Source organism: Micrasema longulum, unplaced genomic scaffold (assembly GCF_059751315.1).
Source record: "Micrasema longulum isolate JH-2025_06_02 unplaced genomic scaffold, ASM5975131v1 h1tg000440l, whole genome shotgun sequence".
Lineage (NCBI taxonomy): Eukaryota > Metazoa > Arthropoda > Insecta > Trichoptera > Brachycentridae > Micrasema > Micrasema longulum.
In genome coordinates, this window is record NW_028277639.1 from 415,727 (window position 1) to 432,022 (window position 16,296).

Below are 16,296 nucleotides of genomic sequence, written 5' to 3' on the forward strand. Positions count from 1 at the left end.
GAGATCTAAGAAAAGCCGGAAGATCTATCCCAAAGAATTCAAAGTCGTGTGATGAATTGGCTAATCTACACATTCTGGACATTGGGGCATAAAAACAAAAGTTGCTCTTAGAATATTGAATAAATCGCAGATTTTGACTTCTGGTGACATGGTTGGGAACATAAAAAGAAATTGATTACAACAGAGATGGGACATCATTTAAAGCATTAAGTATTTTGAAAATGCATATAAGGTCTATCTCAGTTCTACGTCTCTCCAATGAAGATAGATTAAGAGATTGCTCTATTTCAAAAAAGGAATAATTACCCCTTTGTTATCCGAGAAACCATGCCACTTTTCTCAGAAAACGGTGTTGGACAGACTCGATAAGGTCAATATGAGTCCTGTAGAATGGAGACCAAATAGGAGAAGCGTATTCTAGATGGGGTTGAACTAGTGAGGAATAAATAGTTTTGATGGTATTAATATTTTTGAAGTCCGTCGTCATTCTATTGATAAGTTTGAGAGATTTGTTTACAATATTACCAATTTGTTCACGGTAGGAGAGTAATGTCAAGATCTTTTATTGACGAAACCATTGAAAGGGAAGTATTTTTTAGTTTAAAGTTGAATTGTATAGGTTTTTTCGTCGCGAGAAAGATATTATTTTACATTTGTCAATGTTAAGTTAAAGACAATTGATGTCGCACCATTCATTAAAACAATTAATATTGTGTTGAAAAAGAAGATAATCATTTGGATAATCTATCAGTTTATGTATCTTGTTGTCATCTTCAAAAAATCAGTACTTTGTATTTTGAAAAACATTGATAATATCATTTATAAAAATATTAAGTAATTATGGAGCAAAATGGGCTTCTTGAGGTACTCCAGAAGTAACACTGATTGGGGAAGACAAGGAATTATTATAAACGTGTTTTAAAAAAATAAGTTAATATTGTTTATACCCCATTTACTTTCTTTCTATTCTTGACACTTACATCATTACACTTTTTATGATACATTCTCTCTCTCTCACACACACATACACCATGTTTTGACATACCTACTAACAAATTTAGGATCTAATAATTGGAATACAACTAAAATGTCATTTTAAACATAATAATTATTCTCTCGACTTGTTTTGATATGTTTGTGGTGTTTTGTTCTGTTTGTTGCCTTTATAAAATATGTAAAATTAAATTAAATAAAAAGTCCCGAACTGAGTTGTAGTAACTCCTAGGGATGTAATTCATGTATATTTGTAATTTGTAAAATACTTTGTACTATATAATTTACAAAAACAAAAAATCATTTTTTTGTAAAAAATCGAGTTATTTTTAAATATTTTAACTTCAGCCCCGATTTTAATTTAATAAAAAATATTTTTAAACTTTATCAATTTTGATTTAAAAAAATATTTTTTATTTTTAAAGCATTACCTATGTGGTCAAACATTTATTTCAGTAACTGTTATTTAAAATGTAAAGGTGTATAGTTGGTTTTGCATGTTGGTTAATTGGTGTCGAACTTTTTTTCCTGGTTCGAAATTTAAATATTTGTATAACTAACTTATGTATAAAATGGTATACTTTTGTACTTCTGAAGTTGTCACATAAAATGTCAAAAAAAAATAAAACCACTCTAACGTAAAGTTGCAGAAAATCACATGCGTAGTTGTTCTACGAGTACAGTACCTACATGACGAAACGAAGTATTGTAACGTTATTGTATCTTAATATTAAACGAATATTGATTAACTAGGCCAAAAGAATTTGTGTTCTATTGAAGAAAACGTAAATCAATGTAAAATTCCCACTGAAATTTTATTGTACAATTTAATTTTTGAAAAATTTATTTATAAGTGGTTTATTACACATTTTTTAATACATAAGTCCCAACTCTATGGGATTAAAAGTCCCAGGGTGAGTTGGGACGAGTAATTAGTTTACACGGACATACGAGTATATCATCACAAATATTATATTGGTATAGAAACATAATAATATATATTTAAAAAAAGAAAATATGGCACATCAATATGGTAAACGGCAAACTCAAACATTGGGAAAATAATTAGTTTCGTTCAATAAATGTACGGATTGATTCTGCGTCTTGGATTTAAAAGGGCCAATGTTGGGTTCCGTTTTTTTCTTGCTAATATTTTGTAGAGGGTTAATGTCAAATAAAAAATTGACATATTTAACAATTTTATTTACACGCTCGAATGCGTTAATGAATTTTTATTAATAATAATTTCAAACACCTCAAACAGTTGTTATAAAATAACAAAAGAGCTGTAAAATTACTGTCCTGTAATGTTTTCATTTACGACATTGGCCTTTTTAGACCCAAGCTACAGAATTACTGGCCAACTTATACGCTAAAAAAACAATAACGTTCTAAAAGTTGCGTTAGAAAAATGAGGTGGATTTTAAATAAAATATTGCACATCAAAATGATTTATAGTAAAATAAAATATTTTTTTAAATTAGAAAATCCAATTCTCGGTGACACTAAACTTTATTTAAACACACATTACTAATTTTGGCCTCCCGAATAAGGGTAGTCCCCAATGCGATGAGAACGGAAATATTGCAATGGAAAATTGGAAAAGGGTTGAACAGTGTTTTTACGATAAATTTAATTTTATTAAAGAACGCGGAAGTATTCAAATTTCATTAAAACATTTTTAGGGTTCAGAAATATTTACATGAAATAAAATTTGGATAGAGTTTTTAAAGTCATAAAGTAACAGTTTTAATTACAAATATTCTTATAAAAAATATTGCCTGCTCTTGATTAAAACCATCATCCCTCTTTTCGCACCCAGTGGTGCATAGGGCAGTGTATTGGTAAACTAAATGCTGCGTAGTTTTAAAATATTATGTTACATGAAGGTAAGGTAATTAATTTTTCGCTTCAGGTGCCAGTTAAGGAACAATGAAATATTTATTTTTAAAAAAATCCTTAAAATCAATATTTAAAGTGAAATTTTAATTGAAAATTTCTGGTTTAGAAATTCTCCTTTTATTTTCCACAGTTAATAATAATAATAATCATGGTTTATTAACAAAAAAATACAATTTCTTTATCTACTACATTCATAGTTAGGTAATAGATTTCTCTGGATTATGTCTAGTCTGCCTAACTAGGTACAACCTGTTTTAGGGCAGACGTTTTTAGGCAAAAATAAATAATAACATGACTACCTACTAGTTAATTTATTGTAGAGTTATACAATTACCCGCGCCGAGGACACTTAACAATTTACTTTACACGTTATTTATTGTAGGTATACAGTAACAGGCATTCAAATCAGTTTTGAAATGGCGCAGCGGTCCAATTCAAAGCAAATTCAATATTATGATTCCCGTCCCCATTCAGTTCGGAGAGCGATTGGCGTGAAATCGGATAGGAAAGTTGCAGAGCTGAAGCCGGAAACAAATCTCTACGGTGCGCTGGGCGCAGTGCTACGCGGCGACGTAAAATAACTCGATAAAATGGTAAACGCAATAAACTAACATTGAAAATCGCTTTTAACTCAGTGACGTAAAATTTTATTTCACAAATACCGAGAGATTAATCAGATTTCCACTGAATAATAAATTAATATATTTGATAATAAGGAAGTTCACCATCACCATTATCATCATTCCCTTTCCGCACATAATGGTGCATAGGATACACTGTTTTCAGTAGGTGATTGTTACAGTTTTTTTGTAAGAAAGCGGTCTGGCTGTTTTTGCAGAACATAGAATTGACCTTACTGCACCCGATAACACCAGTATCTAATTTTCGTAAATTGTGGACTGGCTGCTTTCTGCATAACTACGTTCAAATCATGGTTGATTCAGAAGAACTTGTGACGTCATTTAAAGTAGTTAATTTTTACGTACAATTTATAGAAACTTTCCTGTACAATATGCTATATATTTAAACGCTTGTAAGAAAACTCGACAATTTCTCGTAGCACTGAACTTCCTCATTCAAACAAAAATAACGAACCACGTTTGAAGTTCTTGTAGGATAATTCATTTAAGATTTAAATAAAAAGGTTCATTTATTACGACCTGATTAAGTGGCAGAATTCATTAGTTATTTTTTTATATGATAAAAATTTCGGTACCGGAGAACGGGATGGCTTCGGACTTGGCAGGAAAAGTCGAACAGTGGCACATAGTTTCGCTTCAAGGTAATCTGTCGGGAGAGGGTAACGCGAACCACAGTCCTCTTGCGTCAGTATGTTCGCAACGGCCTGTTTTGTTTTTCGTTGCTAGTGTTGTGATTTATTATAATAATAGTGGTATAACTGAGTAAAGTGTTCAACTAACTCGTATCTATATCAGTACAATATAATTATCTTTTTTTTAAAGGATTGGTTTGATTTATAGACTTTTATTCAATAAATGAATATAAAATAAATATAAACAGGACGTATTTTGCGAGGTAAAGTGGACATGCCGCAAATATGGGTACAAACTGAAGGTTGGAGAACGACCATATCAGAAATATGATTCACAAAATATGGATAAAACTATTCTATAAGTATCGGACAAAAACTTATCTGTTCTAGATCCGGCTGCCAAGTTTTCAGTGCCAAAAGTACTTAGATTTAAATAATTCAAATATTTTAAAATTTTGTTTTAATAAAATAAACAAGTACCTGTTTTTTTTATTGAAATGTTTTATTTCTGACGTTTTTCAACCACACATCATTTTAACAAAAAAAAAAATATTTTGGTCATTTCCACAGAGAATTTCATAGTCTTCCGAAATCACCACACTTGTAGTTGCGACTCTGAATACTTTTTGAAAACCAGCAAAAAACAAAAAACATACATTTAATATGATAGTGGTAATGTGTTTCACATGTACTTCAAATATTGACTTGTTTAAATTATTTTGTCTACTCGAATCTCCATAAACTTAAAAAATATACGAAAAAGTGTCCGGAGCCACCGCGTTTCCCGGTAATGCCGTTGATTTTTAACTATTTTACTTTTCTTGGGTCTAAATAAAAATCTATAATACTGCCAAATACCATTAACTATTTGCACTATTATGTACTGTTTTGATCTTAATCCATCCAAATGTTCAACTATGCCCAGAACTCTCCACTTATACGTTTTGCTAGTGAATAAAATTTGAACTTTCCCCTTATTGATCCATTTGATTGTAATAAAATAACATTTAAAATGCGCGTCTTAAAACATACTTTTTTGTCTTATTTATTTATTTATTCACACTCTTTATCAAAATACAATTCCATATTCACTTTGCCCAGCTAACAAGGGTACATACCCCGTTCCAAGCTAGGCAATTACATTTTAATATATTATAATACTTAACAAATTAATATAGAGCACAGACAAACAAAATATAAACTTATTCGGATACACATTTTGATTCATATACATACAGACATACACATATATACACACATGTATATATAAATATACACATATATACACATGTACATACACACACACGTACATACACCCATGCGCATACACATACATACATTCATAAAAACATAGACAATTTATTTATGCGAAACTTCATGGTTGTCATCTATAAATATATATTTTTTAAATTATTCTTTATTTTTTATATTTTATTTTTGACATCCAGTAAGGTTCTCCAATCCGTGGCATGCATCAACTTTTCTGACTCCCTACGACCAATGTCATGAAAGAGCGAGGTCAACACCTTCCGTAACTTGACAACACTCCCGTCTTTCCACGATTCTGGCAAAAGGTTATGGACCTTTTTGCCTACGTTATAGTGTTGTCTCGATGCCAGAACAGTGTTGACCCCTTCACTTTGTATCAGATCCCTATTAGAGTATCTTGTATTATGGTTGTGGTTGACGCTTGGGTAAATTCTTATACTTAGTTTCAATAATAAAGTTTTATTTTATTTTATTAAATTTTATCTCTAATTCTTAATATTTTATATATATTTATATTTTCGATACCTGACACCCTCTTTCCAATATAACACCCACACACCCACCCTCTCACTCACTTACACTCACATAAACACACTAGTATGTATTGTACGTGTATTAAATGTATTTCTGTGGATATCTGTCATTGGTTTTACTCTCTGTATATGTTATATGTTATATTTTTATTACATGTATTACTGTTGATATCCCCAATAAATAAAATAAAAATAAAAATTACATTTAGAAGATTTTTATTACATTAAAATAAAAAAATTAGGTGCCTAAGGGTCAAAACCTCCAACGCTCATTATGTTTAAAGGATCTAGGTGTCTTCATAAACAAAACGCGTCACATTATACACTCTTTTTTATTTTAAAAATAAAAGTTTTAAGTAAAAATAATTCAAAGTACTGAATATTGTTCAACAGTATAATATTGTAAACGGTAGTGGTTTCACACATAAATAGAGACATTTACCCAAGCGTCAACCACAACCATAATACAAGATACTCTAATAGGGATCTGATACCAAGTGAAGGGGTCAACACTGTTTTGGCATCGAGACAACACTATTACGTAGGCAAAAAGTTCCATAACCTTTTGCCAGAATCGTGGAAAGACGGGAGTGTTGTCAAGTTGCGGAAGGTGTTGACCTTGCTCTTTAATGACATTGGTCGTAGGGAGTCAGAAAAGTTGATGCATGCCACGAATTACAGATTCTTAATGGATGTCGGAAATAAAATATGAAAATAAAAATTAATTTAAAAATATATATTTTCAGATGGCAATAATGAAGTTTCGCATTATAAATAAATTGTCCATGTTTTATAAATGTATGTATGTGTATGCGCATGGGTGGGTGTACGTGTGTGTGTATGTACATGTGTATATATGTGTGTATATATATATATATATATATAGATATATATATAAATATATATATATATATATGTGTGTATGCATATGTATCAAAATGTGTATACGAGTAAGTTTGTATTTTATTAGTCTGTGCTCTCTATTAATTTGTTAACTATTATCATATATTATAATGTAATTGCCTAGCTTGGAACGGGGTATGTACCCTTGCTAGCTGGGCAAAGTGAACGTAAAATAGTATTTTTGATAGAAGGTGTAAATAAATAAAATTTAATTTAAAAAAAAAATATATAAATACAATTAAAGTATTTAATTTTGGATACCTTACCAAAAATTTCAATATTTTGTCGTCAATTGCAAATCGGATTTTCCAACGTTATAATATATTTTCATGGCTTGTGTAATATTTATTTATTTTTATCAGCACGTTCGTCTACCATGCGAGAGGTCTCGGGTTAGATTTTCGACAAAGTAGACATGAAATATTTATTTTAAATAGTGTTTTCACACTAGAATATTTTCATAGTCCCTGGACAGGCACCTGAAGCGTAAGACTAATCATCTTACCTTCATGTAACAAAAATGATTAAGATGCGCTGCGATTGGTGTGCCAATGCAGTGCCCCATGCACCATTCCGTGCGGAAAGGGGATGATGATGATGTATAATATTTAAATAAAAATCTTTTAAAACCTTTGTTTCTTCTGAGATTATTTTCACGAAGGTTCGACATTGTTAATCCTAGAGTTTTTAAGGAGTTAAATCTTCAATCTTTAGTCCGAAGGGTACAGAAAACGTGTTTTTGGGTTAATAAATTCCTTGAATTGTTTCCACATTCCCTCAGTGGTGCGTTAATCGTTATTCTTTTCATAGTTCTGATCGCTTGAACCAACCGGAATAATCCGATTACCGCCATGTTTGTGTGTGGAAGAAGCTAACGGCTGATTGCGCCTTAATATTGCTGTGTCGAGATATGGGGTTGTGATATATGTATGCCCATTCTGGTCGATTATTTTACTTCGGACTAGATCAATGGTCACTCAAGGATAGTGACAAGCGGGCCGATATTCATCTATTTCGTAATATCAAAAAAAATGGTATATGTATTTTTTATTTACTTACTCATTAACCATTTTATTCGTTTGTTTTCCTTATGTAATTAAAATAAGTGATAAATAAAATGCCCATGTTTTTTTATTTGAGATCGTCAATGAGTGCGTTTTCATATATTTATTTCCCGACTATTATTTTATTTGATTTATTTGGAATTTTTATTAATATTAGATAAAAAATAAATAGAAATACATTACTTATACTAAAGCCAATGAAAAAAAATAATTCACTGTTAATCTAATAATACATAATATATAAGAAAAGAGTTTGCAAAATTGTATGTGTGTGACGTTTGAATTCGTGAGTGCGTATATGAAAGGGCGAGAGTGCGTGTGTGTGGGTGCTTAAGTCCATAAGTTGACAGGCGCCGTCGCACAGTTAGTAGGACAGCCAACTGTGAAACTAGCGTCGCGGGTTCGATTCCAACTTAATAGATTCGAAATAAATCGAAAAAATATTTTTTCTCAATTGGTCTCGGTGTTGTGGGATATTTTTCATAACTTTCTTCCATACCCCTTTTCCCACCTTCTGACAAGCCTCAAAAGAAGAAGTTTAGTGGGTTATTACATTTAAAAAAAAAAACGGAAAAACAATATAATTTAAAACGTGTATAGAAGAGAACTTGGTAAGAGGTTTAACTCTAAAGAAAAAAAAAATGTTTATACCCACTTTCGAAACCTTTTTAAAAATATTTTTCTCAAGTAATGTTATAATGTTTTGATTGTATTTAAAAAAAATATAAAGTAAATTTTAAAACCTCATTATGAATAAAGCATTTTAATTGAAAATTTCATTTGTACATGTTAAATGAATCATGTGCACGAGCCCCATATAATGTAATATTTGCAAACTCGTGTATTTTTTACTAATATGTAAACACAATTTATTTTAAACTTATAATTAGAAATCAAACACTGATTTGAGTCTACTAAACACTTTATTTTATTTTTACAAATATAAACATATAAAAATAAAAACTTCGTGGCAATTGTTTCGCCTTATTAGGGCATTTTCAAACGAATGTCTATATGTTTATATTTGTAAACATAAAATAAAGTGTTTAGTAGACTCAAATCAGTGTTTGATTTCTAATTATAAGTTTAAATATGGAGTTCTACAAAATAAACACCAAATCAATCAATAAATCAACAATTTATTTTGATTGTTTGCTACTTTTGTGTAAAATGTATGTCTGTCTTTATATTTATATACGTAATACATGTAAAAGCCTACAAGGCGTTTAAATAAATAAATAATACGGTAGGTTACCACAAAATGCAATGCATGCGATGTATTGTCATCAATAAACATTATATGTATGACAATATGTGTGCGTTGGTTCAGAATGAACATACATATTATGTGCACCTACATAATATATTACGTAAATAGGAATACCATATCATTTTGATATACTTCGAATGATAAAAATCAGGTGTCACAAACAGTTGACCCGCAGTACGGGGATTCATAATTATATTGAAATATCTTTTTATTATCATTCCGGGATATATTTTATTTTTATATCTTTATTGAAATAAAATTCCAATCGATTTATTTTCACATTTGATATTTTATGTAAGGAAGCAATGCTCAGTTTAATTTACTGTGTCAAATATAAAATTACTTTTAGATTAAGCAGGCAATCAATATTTAAGGCACCTTTTATTAATTATTAAAAAAATATTTAATACTAGCGGACCCGACAGACGTTTTCCTGTCCGAATATTTGCTTGCCTGCTATTAGCTGGTTCAGCAAACGCAAAATCTCTGAAAAAAGATTTGAATTTTCGATAAACTATATACTAAGTGACATTTGACATTGAGATCGTAGCGCCACCTACCGGGTCCAATTGTGAATCTAAACCATCCAGGGACCCACTTAAACACAAAAAAAAATTAAAACGCATTCTCGTCGAATGCAACCCAGGTAGATTGATGGATAAAATATTTATGCTCCTAACTTTTTTTTACGTTTTAGATTGAAGATTTTAATATCTACGAACATGCACAATGCAAAGATCTATATTTCGCTGAAAACCGCACGTAAATCGGTTAAGCCGTTCAGGAGGAGTTCAGTGACATCACACGTACAGAATAATTATATACATAAAGATATTTTGCTGACAGGCTGGTTTCGCGGCTTAGTGGGTTTCATTATTTTTCCGATTATACTTTCTGTTCATGTTTACCTTTTTCCTTCTTTCTACACTTTAAATTTGTTTTTGTGAATGCTTTAATTATTGATTTTTTATTCATCATCATTCCCTTTTCGCACCTAATGGCGCATAAGGCACTGCATTGGTACACCAATCGCAGCGTATCTTGATCACTTTTGTTACATGAAGGTAAGATGATCAGACTTACGCTTCAGGTTCCAGCCCTGGGACTATGAAATATTCTAGTGTAAAAACACCCTTTTAAATAATATTTCATATCAACCATGTCGAGAATCGAACCCGAGACCTCTTGCATGGTAGGCAAATGCACTCACCATTACACCACGAGGCCGACTTATTCAGGATATGTATAAGTGAACAATATACATTAGTCAGATATTGAAACATGTTTAAACACAGACAGACAAGCATAGTAAATTATGGATCTAACAAACAAATATAGATGCTCATTATTGTAATAAATAATTAAATAAATCATTTATTTTCCCATTATAAAGAAAGAAGAAGAAAAATGCATATTATTACAATTTTTTTGCGAAAAAGCCTGTAAGTCAACTATATGAAAGCGATTAGTCTTACATCAATAAACGATAGAAAATCATAAACAAAAGCATTTATTTAGGGTAATTGAAGTGTTTTTAATGAAAAGCTCATGCGTTGAATTATGCATAAGGGCAGTTGAACATAAAAATTCAAATACTGTAATAACTCGGAGCGATATAAACTGGATAAAAATAATTTATTAAAATTATGAAATATTAGGGTGTCTCCGTGTCTCGTAAGTTTCTTTGAACAAAGTGTTTTGAGAAATAATTTAATAGTTATTTTATTGATGTCTGTTACGCCTGATAAACTGTATGCGTATTGATTTGCACTACGCTTCAGTAGTAAAAAAAAGTGTCACGAGTGCCCCTATTTAAGAAAACATAAAAAGAAAAAAAAATATTATGTCTCGTCGGACGAATAATCGTTCGACGACCTACTGGTCCAAGAACAAGTATAAAAAATAAAAAATATTTTCAAGCGTTACTTAGTACATAGGTGAAAAATTTCAGCCAGATGAATCTTTCCCGCATCAATAAAGGTTTCAGCTCTTTAGCTTCACAAACATCAACAGATAGAAGAAATTAAGTAATTTGGATTTTCAAACAGACTGAATGGTGAATGTTACTACGAGTGTAAAGTGGCCACTTAAACCACCTAATGACCAGTTATAGGTTTTGTTAATACTTAGACTTCCATTTTCCCTCTCTTAATAGTTCTTCATAGCTATTGTAATATAATCCAGGTAAACTTCTTTATTGTATATTATACCAATAATAATCCTGTTTTTTTTTTACAACGTGGGAATAGTAATTAAACAGTTATTTTCTACTTATCGGTCTACAAAGTATATAATTTAATATATACGTCCATTTTATGACCACATAATAAAAACATCAAATATACACGATTGAATTCTCATTTTCAGTAGTGTAAAGTTGAATTTTCCATTACTATTCAGATATTGAATGGACGTTACTTCCGACATAAAATGAACAATCATAAAGCATTACATTTGCATATTATCGGAAAATGGGCCTTTATTATGTTTAACCCTTCGAGTGCTGAAATCTAAATCTAAATATACATATTTTTAGATTCCACTTTTTAACGGCTTATAGAGAGGCAAATAACTTAATTAACGACAAATTGGTGTAGATAAAATAATGAAAGAAATATGGATGTTCAAAGAAAGGCAGAATAGTTAATATTACATGATTTGTACAGCGATAACTTAAATCAACCAATGACATGCTCAATCCTATGTCTAACACCTATTAAAAGACTTTCATATTTGATACTCGAAAAGTTTCCCAATATCTATTATATATCTTATTTTTCTTTATAAAAACGTATTATCGCATTTTCTTCCTTGATAATGGTACTATAGCAGTGATTTTACACACTATAGATATTTTTAATTTTTTATTTTTTATTATTAATAAATTTCATAAAAAGTACATGTTTTTGTAAAATTCTAAACATCTCTAATTTTACACATCTAGTAAATGTTATCACTGTAACTCTCCAAAAAAAGAGACTCACTCTTATGCTTAGAGAGTGACTTATACTGTTTTAGTTGTTTATTTATAGTAGTTTATATATTTTTAAATACGAGTACATGAGAAAGAAAAATAAAAATAAAAACATAGGAAATATAAAGAAAAAACATAAAACAATAATACATTCATACTAATTAAAATGAAATGTTGTTTTTACACGTGTTCAAAAAATTTCTTTAGAATAATATATGCCAACTAAGTCAATATTTGTAAATTGTAACATGGAATACGGGCACAAGTCAATTTGCGCCCGCAGTGCGAAGCAATAGTATTAATCTATGATACTATAGAAGGGTACAAATTTTATCTTTGGTCGATCGGCGTCCTTTCAATATCAAAAATCAACGTCAAACTTAAATTGTCCGCCTGCGATGTGCGATAGTTGCCGCATATTAAAATGGAAATTAAATTATTGAACAAAAGTGGATTAACTAAAAGCGATCAGATAGCGACAGTAAAATTATTGGTGCAGATTTATGAATCAGAATGCAAAATGGAATCCCGTAATCATTAAAGGCATTTTGACAACCTTTTTGTTCTACAAAGTAGATAAATGTACCTTATTATAAATGTTATTAATGTATACATTATGGCAAATGCAAATTTTCGGGATTTACTCGCCTAATATTATGCACAAAAATACATTCGCTGACATTAATTTCCTGCTATCTAGTGACAGCGTATTGGCAGATTAAATGGAATATATTTTCACATAATCACCCACAGTTGCCAGTTCAATGGATAATGTAAAATGATAATAGCCGACACCAGAGAAATTAACATGTCCAAAACTATTAGGTGTCAATATAAGTTAAGTCCATTTTATTTCAAATTTAAAAATGAACACCAAAAGTAAAACAAAACGGTTAAGATTATATATACGTCACTCAAAAGAATATTATCTGCTTTACAAGATATTGTGTTTGCTTTTAAGTAAAGTATATTATTTTACTTTAGTTTTAATGCTGTAGAACAGTTTTTATTTTATATTTTTAAATACACATTACAATTTGAACCCACTATGTCTAAAAACTTTTCGATGGACACATTTTTTTTAAGAGAGGTTTTTTTAAAATTATTTTATTTATACTTTACAAATTTATTTATGACCGTTTGACAAGTATTTAAAAGATATTTCAGACACTCTAAAGTATTGGGAAGTTATTTCTTATAGATAAAATAAGAAGTTCTTTCTTTTTCAATAAAAGATCTTTCATGGTAATGCTGGTTTGTGGGAGATCATTGAACAACCTTGGAACAACGCAATTTAATGTTCGTTCTACGAAATAATTTGTAATTCGGGGAACGACCAATCCTTAGTTTTCAATCTAATGTTGTGAGCGTGGGAAATCCTTTTTTTTTAATACCGGATCAACAAAGTGATCTACAATCAATTTGTAGTCACAAAGTTGTTTTACCAGCAGGACATTACAGAATTTAAAATAAACACCTTCGCCCATACATTTCGCTTAACGGATTATGCTATTCGGTACAATCCCCTTTAACAGATAACAAGTAATGATTACAATTGATTAAAAGCCTTCAAAATGGAATGTCAAGTAAACAAATGTAAGCATTTTCGACATCTTTTCTGTTCGCGTTCAATCAAGGAAATAAAGGAGACAACAAATGAGGAGTCTACATTATTTACTGATTTTTTGTAATTTATACTCTTGTTCTCTTCATTTGGAAAATAGCGGACTCTTGTAAAAGTTTCATTATGAAACATTAATGGAGGTTTTCGAGAAAGCCGTTTTTATGTTACACCGACTCCGATAATTCTCCTTCGGTATTATACAACAAATTAGTGAATAATGTATTCTTATTTGTTTTTCTCCTTTTTTCCCTCGATTAAACGCAAACAGAAGGAGGTATCCAAAATGCTTACATTCGTCTATTTGACATTCCATTTTAAAGGCTTGTAATCGAATAAAAGAATATTAGTAATACAGTGATTCGTAGAGCAGAAAAGTTTCTTTCGAATGGCGCATAACTTTTACAATTTTGTTTTACTTTTGGTGATCATTTTTGAGTTGAAAAAAACAGACAATATTTATATTAAGGTGATGAAACTAATTATTCACGGTGGCGCTTTTATATTTTTTTATTTAAAAATGCAATTTTTACGTTTATTTCTTAATGGGAATTTTAGGAAACTCAGTTTGCGGAAACTTTATTTATTTATTTACTTTATTTTGCAATATACGTTCTTTTCACAAAATGAAGTACAAAACACAAAAATACTTCTCTAATTTTCTATTCCACAAGACTATTTTTTTTGTTGTATAGTCATCATCATCATGGTACTAATTATTCATTGAATTAACTAATTATTTGCAAGCCGCGACTTGCAAATCAATACAGTGATGATTTAGATTTATTGTAAACCACGTCGCTAATGATGAAGTCCTGTGTTTCAAAAGAGAATTAAAAATTGCAAATTCAAGGAATGATTTGCTAGTTTTTTACATTTATTTGGATTCTATACTCTTGTTTGAATAATTATTTTTTAAATTTATTATTGTTTAGAATTAATATTTATATAACCCATGGGGTCTGTAAACTTTTTAACTATCCCTTTAGAGAACATAAATTTTTTCTTTTGATTATTCTCTTCCTTTTTTTTAAAACTGCTTTTTAAAAAAAATAACCTTTCTTTTATAAAGGAAAATATTTATGTTTGTTACAGATGTAATATTTTTATTTTTATAAATACTGTTGGTTTTTGTGTTGTTAGTTTTGTTTTTTGTTGTTGTTGTTTTTGTGTTTGTTTTTGTGTTAACTCTTGTGTAACTGTGATGTCACACTATTCGACATAGGATACAATAACTAATATATCTCTCTTATGTTTTAAAATGATAAACTCGTATTTTTTGTATTCTTCATATTTTGAATGTAAAATTTGTTTAACTGGATGTCAATACAAAAAATATTTATCCTTGTTACGCGAAAAACAAATGTATGCTAAGTCTGCATTACATCTGTATAAGAGAGAACACGATGATCGAACTTATAATAAGGAAGACAGAGACGCTGTTCTGTGGCGGGTGTTGCGTAAAACAGATTCGGTCTTCAGTCGGTTGATGACAGTGATGGGGGACGCGCGCGCGTAATATGAGCGGCGTATTTATGACTTTTAATTTACTTTGCTATGAGAGCTAAATTATAAGTTTATTTGCATAAATTATGGAGAAAGAATTATTAAACAGTGTGTCTCCATTTTTTTTTTTTAAATGTCGAAACTTTAGAATATTCCGTCTTTTATTAGTGGTAACACGGTGTTAAGTCACCGCGTGCAAAGGGATTATATACCCCAGTCTTTTAGGGGTTAACAATGTTTTTGTCCTTTTTTATTGTGATGCTATTTTTGTTGTATTTTTTCTCACTGGATTTATTGCAATTATGTGAATGATTCATTAAACAGTAAATGAATAAATAAATAAATAAAATTTAAAAAATATTAAAAAATATTTTACGTTACCCGCCATAATGTTGTCTCTAATAATCTGCACGTGGTTATCTCTGTCTGGTCGGGTATGTTCGTGCCAGAAGCCGACCACGTGTCCCAACTCGTGGACAACTATACCAAACTTGTCACAGTTCTTTCCTATGGAGATAGCTTGTGCACCATTACCACGTTTTCCGACGAAAGAACAACAGCTAGAAATAGACAAATTGAACAATTAATATAAACTTAAATAATAAAAAAACTTTGGGATTAACATTAATTAATAGTAGAGATCAGGTCAAAAAATTTGATAAAAGGGGAAAAAACGAATTAATAGTCCAGTAGCTCAATCACAAATGACTATCAACATGCTTAAATACATGCTAAGCATTTGAACGATCACAATATACAATAATGAACATGCTTAAGTAATCGCAGTTATAAGTCAACGCGTGTGTAATCTCTAAGTCAACGTACGTGTCGGTTTGTTTTTTGTTTTCCTCGTGAATAAATACAGTTCATCGGTGAAAAATCGGCGTTTACTATTAAAAATAATACAATATATTGCATTTGCAAAATAGTAACGAGTATCTAATACAAAAAAGTGAAAATTAAATTACAATTACTATGGCGACTGCTT

General features: G+C 30.1%; 1 protein-coding gene across 2 annotated transcripts in view; it reads right to left on the minus strand.

Moving 5' to 3' along the window:
* Positions 1–16,296, minus strand: part of LOC148281535 (tolloid-like protein 1) — a 77,932-nt gene that overhangs the window by 30,114 nt on the left and 31,522 nt on the right. For both annotated transcript variants that reach the window (XM_088226574.1, XM_088226573.1), the window contains exon 5: positions 15,690–15,868. In XM_088226574.1, the coding sequence (XP_088082700.1) occupies positions 15,690–15,868 (179 nt within the window). The remainder of the gene's footprint in view (positions 1–15,689; positions 15,869–16,296) is intronic.